The sequence below is a fragment of the Hemitrygon akajei genome, chromosome 23 (genome assembly GCF_048418815.1).
Source record: "Hemitrygon akajei chromosome 23, sHemAka1.3, whole genome shotgun sequence".
In the NCBI taxonomy this organism is placed as follows: domain Eukaryota; kingdom Metazoa; phylum Chordata; class Chondrichthyes; order Myliobatiformes; family Dasyatidae; genus Hemitrygon; species Hemitrygon akajei.
Window position 1 is genome coordinate 40,614,681 of NC_133146.1, and position 12,755 is coordinate 40,627,435.

General features: G+C 37.2%; 1 protein-coding gene across 1 annotated transcript; it reads right to left on the reverse strand.

Moving 5' to 3' along the window:
* Nucleotides 1-1,025: 1,025 nt before the first annotated feature.
* Nucleotides 1,026-12,755, reverse strand: ccnj (cyclin J). The gene is made up of 5 exons (XM_073026773.1): nt 12,684-12,755; nt 8,415-8,625; nt 4,016-4,315; nt 1,523-1,682; nt 1,026-1,428 (listed from the first exon to the last, which is right to left on the reverse strand). Exons 1-5 carry the CDS (start codon nt 12,750-12,752, stop codon nt 1,026-1,028), a joined length of 1,143 nt encoding a protein of 380 aa, XP_072882874.1. The 5' UTR covers nt 12,753-12,755.

Below are 12,755 nucleotides of genomic sequence, written 5' to 3' on the forward strand. Positions count from 1 at the left end.
CATAAAAATATTTATTCCATTGATATGCTATTCTAGTAACCCAAAGATCACATTTATACCACTTTGATTGACAAAGTATGGCTTAATCTTTGAAAAAAAAAGAAAATATTGTTCCACTAATGCTGAAGATTAAAATTCACTTCCCTCAAAAATAGCAAAAAATGATTACAATATGAACATTCAGAATCATCTACAGAAAATAGGAGTTGCCAAAACAAAAGTAAATAAGTTTAGGAAACTTCTAAATTTGAGTTTAATAGTAGGTGAAGTATTTGCAATAGCTTTAAGTTTTTAATCTATTAAAAAAATGGATTTTAGCATCTGAAAAATAGGAAACTTAATTAGAACACAGTTACACATTACACAAACCATCCATCATATTTGAAACAGGAAAGAAAAGTTGCCATTTAACATTGAAGTTGACCATATTCTTACATTGCTCTACTTCATCAATCCTGACCATGATTATGCAGAAACAAATCAAATATAACTAATGAGGTAGGTATGTTATTGAAAGTGGTTTCCCCTTCTTTAGGTATCAATATATTTATAAAAAAGATTAGAATACACACACAATCAATTAACATTCAACCTTTGTGTCAGAAATAATGATTACATCAGAAAATGCTGCTTTAAAATTGAAATTAGTTATTATTTAGTGAAGTTGTACATAAGAGAGCAGCATTAGTAATCTGTTTGAAATCTGGGCCAATTCAAAGTAAAGGATCAAGCCTTCCAAATTAGCATCCTGCCTTGTTGATCTGTCAGCCTTTCACCATCTCACTTCAACTGACTGCCAGATCAAACGGAAGTTGTATTTTAATGAAATAAATCTCCATACACAAATTTAGTTAATTTTGCGACTATTCGTGCTCAATAATCCCAATGTCAACAAAATAAGCAATTGTTTCTTTAATTGACATGTAGAAAATAAGTGCCTTTCCAAATTATAATTACGTTAATAAAATTGATCTCACATTTTGTATTGTATTTTAATAACAGGATTGGATTATTGCAGTTAGCTTTTAATGGATGTTACTATTCAGGTTTAAGTGACCATTAATCTTATAGACCTGATTACAAGGAATATTAATAGAAGATTTAACTTCTACATTTGTAGCTAAGGGTACTACAGCATTAGTTTGCATGTGTCCATGAGATGGAGGATTAGCCTGGATATTTGAAGGATGTGATGGCACTGTGCATCTTGATATCTGTCCAGTTGGAAAGGTACCTTGGCAATTCAGTTGCAATGGCTGTTGATGGGAATACTGCAGCAGGTTTGGGTGCAAGTACGATGGAGCATGCAGCTCATTCCGGGTTTGTGGGGAAGCTATGGAGTGAGTTGATAAAGTTGCCTGTCCAATTTCCAAAACTGATTGATCATCTTTCTGTTTACTGGCTTCTTTTACATCATTGTCGTAAGCACTATAATCAACAAAACAAAACACTGATGAGTTTAGAGGCATCGATTGCAGTTTTAGACAACTATTCAATTTTGTAAGACCCAATTGGAACTTACATCAACAGATGCTCAACACAAGGTAACAGCGTTTCCCATGCGTAAGCTGTAAGATGATGCAGCCGGACTGGCCATAAAGGAGAGAGTCTGAGAACAGCACGAGATGCTGCTATGCAAGCAGCAGCAACTGCTGAAGGGAAATAACTTAGAAAGCCATGATCTGCAAATATAAAACCAGTAATTCCATTGAAAGCACATGTATTGTTTAATGTTACATCAGTCCAATCTTATCCAATAATGTTTGATCAACCAAAGCAAAATGCTGTTAACACTTGAAATCTAACAAATGCTGGGAGTAACCAACTTGTTCAGTAGCAGCTGTGGAGAGATCAAAACAGTTAACATTCTAGTTCAATTAGAGTCACTGACTTTTCTTTCTTCACCACTGCTGCCTGAGTATTTCTAGTATCCTCTGAATTTTTTCACTATCTTTGCAGTGCAGATAAATAGTACTCAAGATATAGAATCTCAGGTCAGACTGGGCTCAATACAGCTCATTCCCTGCATTCGTGCACCCACCACCTCCTCCTAGATAAAATACACATAGCCACATTATCCTTTGGCAATCCCAGAGGACAAATGTGGATTCTCCATAGATACTGCCTGGCCTGCTGAGTTCCTCCAGCATTTGTGCTGCTTTGACTTTCTAGCATCTGGTGATTTTCTTGTGTTTGTGACACTAGCTATGCCAACAGTCAGCATCATTGAGCTTCAGTTCTTGAACTCTGGGCCAAGTCCAGCAGTGGAGTAGAAGGTCAAAAGTACCAACATCCAATGTATTCCAATTTTCTACAATAACACACACACACACACCGTGATTTTCTCATTCCTGTTAGAAGTTTTCTACAAAACCATCACCCAATAAAATGTACAGTCCAAACTATTGTAGAAAATCTGTATATACACATTTATATCAATGTGTCTATAAAAAGGATCAAAATTCAGCTTCTCATCAAAAAGTTATCTTTTGAAAGACCACAGTACTTTGAGTGAAAATGGAGCTAAATACTTATTCTAATAAGCTTCATCTCAATTAGTCTTCTTTAAATGTAATCATCCTACCATAGGAGATTCCAGACAAGTGGGTTGGATTTTGCATTAAATGGTGAAATAATAGTGCTTAATTCAGTGTTGTTTTTCCTAGCAGATTTTTTATAAAGAAAATACATTTTTTTAAAACAGTAGCATTCTATGGTTTTGTTTACTTTTTGGGCCAAAGGGATTAATAAACCTTAACACACCATTAAGACTCATTCATAACACTTGCACAAATGGTCACCTATTCAAGCTGAAAAACACAGTGTTGTAAATAAAATTTTCTTCTGATCAGATTTCTGAAGATTATAATGGAGCAGACTGAAAAATAAGCTGTACAAAAAAAAAGAACCAGGAATCATTTCTAGATTTCCTGATGTAACCATGCATGTATATACTCCTGTTCTCATAATGGGATGACTGTCTGATACTTCATGGCAGGCTTAATAATTAACCCATTATACCATTATCATCCAGCATGCATAAATATTTCACATCTTAAAAAGACTAATTTTGTTTTTGCTTGCAATGTACTACAATCAGAGATTTATGGTTGAAAACCAGCGCCATTCATCCAATCACATCCATAGCAGCTAAGTAGTTTTTCAACACTTTTCTTTTCCTGGACTGAAAACTTGTAGCTTTTGAAACAAGTATCCAAGTACTTTAAAAAAAAAGACAGGATTTTCTTCTGTTATCACTGAGTAGAAAAATCCTCAACTCATCTCCAATCCTAGTTCAGAATTGCACACAAGGTACCCTGAAAACCAATAGAAGTGCAGTGATTTGCTTGTCAGTTCTATCAATGAAGCTTGGACCTCACACTGTTGCAAGTGAGGGAGATCAATTTTGTGCACAACTATTCCTAGATGCAAAGAATAATTCATACTTTTCCAACTAATATTAATTGTTAGTTTTTTTTTGCAATATTTTGTCAATGGTTGGGCTAACTGGCCTGCTGAACTTTAGCAATGATCCTCACATCAATAAACAACAGAGCAATGGCAAATGATAGATAGAGCCTCTAGTTTTTACAACCACCTAACTGACAATCCATCTGCTTTGAAACTCAACAACAGGTTTGCTCTTCCTATCAAAAAGAGTACTAAAATAGTAGGAATAGCCAAGTATAGCTTTAATTTTTAAGATTATGCTGCAAGGACTAAAATGTTATTTAAAAACAAATTCAACCAAGAAATATGAATTTTGTAAGGGATGGAATAATTATGTTTACAAAGTCCCCTGACTGCCCACCCCCATGAAGGCCATATTGGTAAGAGTCTGCATACATAGATGAACAAAAATATTTTGCATATTGTTCCATATACCTACTGAAACATTTTTGTTCATTCACTCATTTCCCTCCCTAAATGGCAATATGCTAACATCATACAAAATTTCATTAGTGATGTAGATGAGATATTTGGGTGAGGCGAAAGTTGCATGAAGAATAAATACCCTGTAAAGACACTTCTAGAAAGTAGCCAGAGTACTTTTCAGTGTATAACTTGGTCTTCTCAAAGTAAAGCATAGGCCATCCATCATGAAGATCAGTTTCGTGGACAGCAATGGAGAGGTAGTAATCGATGAAGTGGGCAGCAGTTGGTAGGCAGAGATTCCACTGAAAGGATTCCAGTAACTGTAGCTCCATATGCAACAAGGTCTGTTTGTTTAACACCAAGTTCACACTGGTCATGCAACTGAGGCTGTTGAGTTGCTCAAGTTTGGGTACGCGATCCTCTTTTTCCTCAAACTTGCCTGAATTAAAGAAAACAAGTTTACCTTAGTCACATTTATAGTACTAAAGGTTTACCAGAGTGAATACACTAATCAATGTTGTAATCTTAAATTTCATGACCTTTTTAAAAAAAAAAGTCAACAGAACAATTGCATTTGCAGCTGAGTAACAACAAATTTAAAGTACCAACACAAAAGTATCAGGCAATAAAGTCTAAGTTTTTGTGTGTGTTGCTTGGATTTCTGGCATCTGTCAATTTTCTCTTCTTTGTGATTGGGTCCTGCCAAAGGGTTTCAGCCCAAAATGTATGATGTCATCTTTTCCTTGATGCTGCCTGGCCTCCAGCATTTTGTGTGTAGCATAGACTATTTTCTACTTGCAGAAAAGATTCGGGAATCTGGGGTGCAAGGGGACTTGGGAGTCCTTGTGTGGGATTCACTAGAGTTTAGATTGTGGTTGCAGTTGGTGGTGAAGTGGGTGGGTGCAGTGTTGGTGTTCAGTTCAAGAAGACGAGAATATAAAAGAGACTCCTGGATGGATACATGGGGCTTAGAAAAATAGAGGGTTATGGGTAAGCCTAGGTAGTTCTAAGGTAAGGACATGTTCGGCACAGCTTTGTGGGTCGAAGGACTTATATTATGCTGTAGGTTTTCTATGTTTCTATAAAAAGTTCCTTCCTTTGATACTCAATGAAATTATCAGCACCAAGTCTTCATTCATTAACATTTGAAGAGGAGGATGGGAGTTGTCACAACCATTCAGAAATTCATCTGCATTAACCATACAGAAACTCAAAGAGGGAAATACAAAAGTCAGGAGGGGCCATGAAAAATCCTTGGCAAATAGGATTAGAAAGAATTCGAAGACATTTTATACATACATCAAGAGCAATAGGATAACTAGGGTGAGAGTAAGGCCTCTCAAGGATAAAGTGGGGAGCATTTGCTTGGATGTGGTGGATGTGGGTGAGGTCCTTAATGAAGGCATAGAGGATAGGGAAATCAGTGCCAAAGCATATTAACATGCTAGGGCATTTCAAAGTAGGAGGTAGTGTTAGGTCTTTTAAAGAGCATTAATTTTTAATAATCACCTGGGACTGATGGGATATATCCCAGGTTATTGAGAGATGCAAGAGAAGACCTTGACTAATATCCTCTCTAGCCACAGTTGAGTCACAGAGGACTGGAAATAGCTAATGTTATTCCATTGTTCAAGAAGGGAACCAGGGATTATCTTGGAAACTATAAGACTAGTGAGTCTCATGTCAGTGGTAGAGAAGTTACTGGAAAGAATTCTTAGGGATAAGGTTCATGAGCATTTGAAAAACTATGCAAGGTGAGTCATGTTTTACTAATTCGATGAAGTTTTTTTTTGATGAAGTGACAAGAATGATCGATGAAGGTAGAGTTGTGGATGTTATCTACTTAGATTTTATAAAATCCTTTGACAAGGTCCCTCATGGGAGGCTCATCCAGAAGACTGAGATGCGTGGGATTCATGGTTAATTGGCTGTTTGGATTCAGAACTGGCTTGCCATAGGAGACAGAGGGTAGTTGTTGAAAAGACGTATTCTAGTTGGTGGTTTAAGATTAGTGATGTTCTGCAGGGACCTGTACTAAGACTTCTGTTGTGTGTATATAAATGACCTGGATGGAATGTGTTAGTAAGTTTGCAGATGATACAAAAATTTGTGGTGTTGGGGAAAGCATAGAGAACTAGCAAATAATACAGTAGGATGTAGATCATTTGTGGATATGGGCAGAGATATGGTAGATGGAGTTTAACCCAGCTAAATGTTGCACTTCAGTAGATCAAATGCAAATACACAGTATACTGCTAAGGACAGTGTTGATGAGCAGAGGGATTGTGGGGTCCAAGTTCATAGCTCCCTGAAAGGGGTTACACAGATAGATGGGGTGATTAAGAAGGCACATGAAATGTTTGTATTTATTAGTTAAGGTATAAGAGTTCAAAGCTCGGGAAGTTGTGTTGCAGTTTTATAAAACTCTGAAGTATTTCATACTACTCTGGTTGCCCCATTATAGGGAGGATGTTGAGGGTGCAGAAGAGTTTCACCAGGATGGAGCCTGGATTAGAGAGCGTGTGTTATAAATAGAAGTTGGACAAACTTGTGTTGTTTTCTCTGGAGTGGCAGAGGCTGAGGGGAGATCTTATAAGAGGCATAAACAGTAGAGACAGTATTTTTTTTTCCAGGGATGAAATGTCTAATACCAGAGGGGATATGCATTTAAGTTGGGGGGGGGGGGGGGGAGGAATTTCAAAGATGGGAGGGTAAGTTTTTTTTCTTCACACTAAGAGTGGTGGGTACCTGGAATTCATTGCTTGGGCTGCTGGTAAATACTGATACAATCATTCCTTAAATGTCCTAATTGTATAAGCACATGAATGTGAGGAAAATGGAAGGATATGGACATTGTGTAGGCAGAAAGGATTAGTTTAGTTGGCCATTATAGAACTAAATAATTTAATTGGTTCAGCATAACATTGTAGGCCAAAGGGCCTGTTCTTGTGCTGTTCTGTACTGTCCTAAGTTCTATGTTCTATATACAATGGCTGCAAAGCGAGGCCAGAGGTGGGTACCCTGGTACATATAGCACACATTATCACAGTCAAGCCTTTTAACAATCGCCAGTTTATAAATACCACAGAAGTGGAACTTTGCTCTCAGGCCAATAGTAACTGGCACACAAATGGAGAACTTCTGGAAAAAGTGTTTTTGCCAATATTTCCTAAAAGCACTCAAGGGAAAAATGTATGTGTGCTGCATCTGTTTAATACAATGGGAACTAAGCTTACCAACATATCAGTGAAAGAACCTGCACCACACTCCTGGATAGAGTCCCAAAACAAAGAGTAATGAGGAACCCAACACCTGAAGGACTTCCTTCCTATGATTGTCCTATGTGTGGAGACCAGTCAGGTCTACACCCAGCTGTAAAGGCAGTCAATGATAGGGCAAGGTTCTTTAAATGTTTTTATCCAATTATAAAAACCAGAAAAAGGTGTACTACGTCCAACCTCTGAGCCAGTTTTGAATTATTACTAGCCATCAAAGTTCACATTGTAGATTAAGGACAAAAATTAGAATAGAAACCCATTTAGTGAATTTGCCTACTCCAAAAACTAATTTTGGCCATTCACTAACTTTTAGCTTTGAAGATTAAAAAAATACATTTATTAATTTATGTAGTTGCTAACATTGTTAATTTCACTATTTATTATACACCTCTAATTACCTCTGAGATGGTGACTAGGCAGCCACCCTCATGAACAGGTACCTTCTAATGAAGATACTCCCACTGTAGAGCTCCTGGAATTAGATCCAGCAACAACAAGAGAGTGGCATGCATTTCTATGATAGATGGCATGCAACACAAAGGGGAACCTGTAGCTGTTGGTGATCCCATGCACCCGTTGCTTTTGACTTCCTTGATGCTAATTGGCTTATTATTGTTACATGCACCAAGATGCAGTGAAAGACATGACTGTTTTTACATGTCATCCTGAGATAATTAAGAGAAAAAATGCAGAATACCATTATAGTCAGAGAAAGTACAATACATGTAGACAAATAAAATGCGCGAGTCACGACTGGGAGATCAAGAGTTCATCTTTAGTGTATCAGAGGTCCACAGAGATCAAGTTTGGGAAGTGCTGTTGGAATTAGCTTGGACAACTAATTCCAGGAGACAGGATTTAATGTAGTCATTGCTTGATACTTCTGTGGTATGGGTGTTTATTGGTGATTTTATGGCACAAATGAAGGTCTGGACCAAAGCTGTTTTAAGATCTGGAGTGGAGTCATTCTACAAAACCAAATAAGTGAGCAAGTAATTGGTTGTTGAAGTGCTACTTCAGCCAGTAATTATACTTTTGGCATATACCATCATTCCACATTCGCAATCATGCAGATCTTCTCTTATAAATTTTAGTTGACGTAAAACAAATGAATCAAAAACACAAGTTGCAAGATTTAGTTTTCTTGTGCCTAATAGTAACACTGCCAAACAAATCTTCCAAAAATATGAATGCATTTGGAAAACCAGCTTGCTTTTCAGAAAAACTACTTAGATGTTGTATGCACATCAGTGTACTTACTTGCCAAAAGTAAACAGGACAGTGCCACCAGATGCAACTGCTGCACGGAAATATCATAGCAGTCCATGAACAAGTCTAGAAGATAAACAGCCAGGTGACGAGCAGTGGGGCAAAGACGAAAATGATTGCTGATGATTGCAAGAAGATCTGCAAAATATCGTCTGACATTCAGCTGAGGGGACCGACACTTGTAGGGAAGTAGTTTCAGCTCCTGAATAAAATAGAATTAGAATAATGATGACGCGATGAATTAAAGCTCAACAGTTTTAAAATGTGTGAATTGCTTAGTAAGAAAAAGTTGCACATTTGAGGCAACTTGCCTTCATTAAATAGAGGTTTGCATTCTACATCATAGAACAGGGAAGGCCCTTTGGCCCATTGTTTTGTATTGATCTTTTCAAAGTAAATTTATTATTGATGTAAACATTACACAGCCCTGAGATTTTTCTCCTTACAGGCAACCACAAAACAAAGAAACCTCAGAAGAACCCATCATCAAAAAAAGACTGTTAAACACCTAATGTGCAGAGAAAAAGTAAAAAACCAATGCAAACAACAAGAGCAAGCAAACAGCTTCAGAACTGACGTTTTACATGAAGCCAGGCATTTCTGCAGCCGCAGCATGCCACAGCTTCAGTTCAGCATAAAGCTGAGAAAACATTGTGGAGCAGGAAGCAGAATCATGCAGAAATGGGTAGAACCATCCTTCTCCTCCGGTCCCAACACCCTGACCTTTTTAAATTTGGCCCAGAACTTAAATTGACCAAACTTCAGGTCGTTCCTTGCTCTTGAACCACTTAAGGATCTGAATCCCGCTGTGACAATTCAGCCCGTACCTGGCCTTTCCAGTTCAGCCCAGCTCTTAAAAATGAATTGGACATCGGGACTTTACTTACTCTTGGGGATGCCATGACTCTGCTTTGACCCTGCCTCTGCCTTGACCCTGCCTCTGCCTTCACTCGCCTCAACCATGCCTTCCCTGTGCCTTTGCCACCACTCACCTCCACTTTACTCGACCATTTCTCTCCTGCATCCCTGCTTGCCTCTCCATTGTTAGCGTTGATTGTCATTAATAAAATGTTATTAAAAAGGCATTTAGTACCTTTCTTAGTTTTGTTTTTTATTTGCCACCAATATGTAGAGGCTGGGCATCACCAGTTCCATCTTAAACCTACTCTAAGACCTATCTATCCCTTCCTTTCCACATATCTCTCCGTTTTTCTTTCACCCATGTCCCTCATGTTTCTACCTTTACTACAACCCCTGGCAGCATGCTTCACAGTTACCACTCTCTGTGGGAAAGAAACTACCTCTGAGATTACACCCCCGCCCCCATACTTTCTTTGGATCACCTTAACATTATGCCCTGTCATATTAGCTATATCCACACTGAAAAAAGGAAATGTCTGTTCACTCTGTCTATGTCTTTTATCATCATGAACACATCTATCAAGTCACCTCTTCTCCAGAGAGAAAAGCCCCAACTCACTCAACCTTTCTTTTTAAGGCATGCTCTCCAATCCAGGAAGAATCCTGCTACTGTCATTATTTGATGGTTATCATTTTTTGGTCTCACCAGTTGAGAATGCTTCAAGGCAAGAAAAGAAAGCAGGGGAAGAAACACATTTTAGCAGTCAGAGTTCTCCATGGTAAATTAAAATGTGGTTCCAAGTGACGCCTGTACCATTATAATTGACAAGCACCAGTACAGTGGACAAATAGTGCAAAAGGAAAATAACTGCATGTCTGATACCACTGTCACAGGTAAATGAGTGGGATTTATACTTTTACACATCATCTTCTAAGGCAGAGCACATAAATGCTGCAAAGGGTACTATGCCAATATAAACCAACACTGTTCCAAATTTGATCCATGGGCTGTGACAGATGATAAAAGAGACCATTTTGCTCCAAATTGTTTTGGTAAAAGAAAAAGTGGCAAACAGCAACTTTTTCCTTCGCTATTCCTTGACTACAACTGGAAAGTCCTTATGGACACCAGTTGATATGTGACAATGATTCTCTCCATGTTGAATTGTCATTAATCATATTTAAATGCAGACTCTTAAGCAAATTACTGGGAGCCTGGCAATATATCTGTCAAGAAGAAGGAAGTATGGGACAAACACATTGTTAGAGCATATAAAGACCAGTATGATAAACGTCCCCTGCTTTGAAAAATAGAGTTATTTGATGCTTTAAGAGAAAGATAACTGATACCTACATGTAACTAAAGTGTACAAAGCATAGGACTTTATTTCAAGAAAATTAACCTCATTAATTATTATGTAGCAACAGAATACGAGAGCATAAAGAAAAAAGGCCTTCTGAAGAAAAATCAGATAATACACAATTTCTTTCTCCACATACCTGCTAGTTTTATTTCCCCTCAAGTATCTATCATTCCCTTTTGGTTGCATTGCAACAACCTGGTGCAAATGTCATTGAATTCCATCAAAGTTGAAAATTAAACCTACAGAGGTGGAATCTGAATTAAATAGCTTAATTGATCACCTCACTTTACAAGAGACTTCATGAAACAGCAGCTGCAAGTACTCAGCAAAACAAATAAAAGGTAGTCAAAGTTGAGAACAAACATTTGAGGAATAACATTCTATGCTTACTCCCAATTGTGAAGGATCAAGATAAGGCCAGAGAACTGATCGCAAGTTAAAGACAAATAGATCCTAATTGAATTAGTGTGGTTAGCATATTCCTGCTCCATCCAAAATCTTTACCATTCAGATTAACTGCACCACAAGATTGTATTTGTTGATTTAAAAACAATTAAAATGTTTAAATACACAGAGGAATATTTATACATCATGTTGTTATTAGTTTAAAGCCATCATGTATGGGTGTGTAACTTTAAAACAAGTTTGTAATTTGAGACTTTCCAAATTTGATCTTGTTAAATCCTGTACAGCAGCACAAATATTGGGGTGGGAAAATGTACTATGCTAGGTCAAATATATACATTCTAAGTGGATTGGATTCAATTTTGAATCAGATTTTGAGTCGCTTCCTTCACTTGATCTATCAAGTTTATATAGTGAGCAAATAGCCTACAAAACCTGTTTAATAATTTATCATTTTGCAAATTCAGTTAGACAAAATGTCATGTAGCTATCCAAAGCAGACTATCACAGACTTCAATGCATTTTCTTGTAGAGTAGTAGGTTATGGAAATGTGATGCATTTTAAATTAAACCTACTGTATATGTCAAGCAAATAATTCCATCTTGTGCAAACTGATTATGCTTTCTTTTCCTATGGAGATTAAAATCTTAAAGGGAACAATAGTCAGGTTACACAATAACTGTAGAAGTTATTTATTTCATATAATCAACCACTTAACTCAATCCTGAAGCATTTAGATAATTAACATTTAGCTGCAGAGTCAATGTTATGCCAGTCCAGGATGCAGAATTGCACAAAGTAATTGTTACCATTGTTTGTAGCAATCAAAACCTTCAGCATAAAAGCAGTTTTCTTTAGAATTAGATATGTTCCTACCATTAAAAAAACGTTTGCTGTGAAATGCATGCCTGTTTTATTTATAATGATAAAGATTAAACTTCCAAATGAATCCTTATTTTCTATAAAATTGTATAACTCTAAACGTTTTTTTACTTATTTAAGAAGTGCTGTGGATGTTAAACAGTAAAGACTGAAAAGAATGTTGATCAAGTAGCATCTGTGGTTAAAATTACAGCTAAGATTTCAGATCTCTGATGCTTTAGCCTGAATATTTCCAAATTTTTGCATCAGTTAAATGTTGTTCCGGTAGGAATGTAGATCCGCGCTAAAATGCTGTTCAGAAGATCAAGAATTTAGAAGGATACACACCAATAAACGACAGTGATTAAGCGCATTTTGATTGATGAGCTATTCAATGATGTGAAATATACATTCACAAACAATGGAAAGAAGTCCCAGCTGCTCTCGGCCAACTTTAATGCATGAGTAAATTATAGCTTTACTTTTAAAGTAAAATACTTAAAGTTATTCATCCTAAAAGTGTAAAGCGATGTAAAACTCGAAATTACCAACTGGAAGCTTGTTATTTAAGGTAAACCTACAGCGGATTCTCGCGTCCTGTCATATTGATGGAGGAAAATTACGCAGTAGCCCTTACAAAGTACCGTAAGGAGTCAGCTTTTACAAAGTTACTTCTTGGAAGTTAAGATGGACTTCCGCCTCTCGCAGGTAACAGTAATCTACACAGAGTATATGACAGAATGTAACAGCTTTAATGTAGCAATGTACCTTATTGCGGAGAGCCTGGTGGATATCGGTAGCGACTTGTCCTTTCCACCACTGGTCCTCCAGCTCCATCAG

Bases quoted from the DNA above. Each gene is read 5' to 3' on its own strand.
- ccnj (XM_073026773.1), bottom strand. From the start codon at position 12,752: ATGGAGCTGGAGGACCAGTGGTGGAAAGGACAAGTCGCTACCGATATC. The intron at 8,626-12,683 runs GTACATTGCTAC...TATTTTATTCAG, and splicing joins ACCAGGCTCTCCGCAATAAG to GAGCTGAAACTACTTCCCTA. The intron at 1,683-4,015 runs GTATTTATTCTT...TTATATTTGCAG, and splicing joins TCTAGAAGTGTCTTTACAGG to ATCATGGCTTTCTAAGTTAT.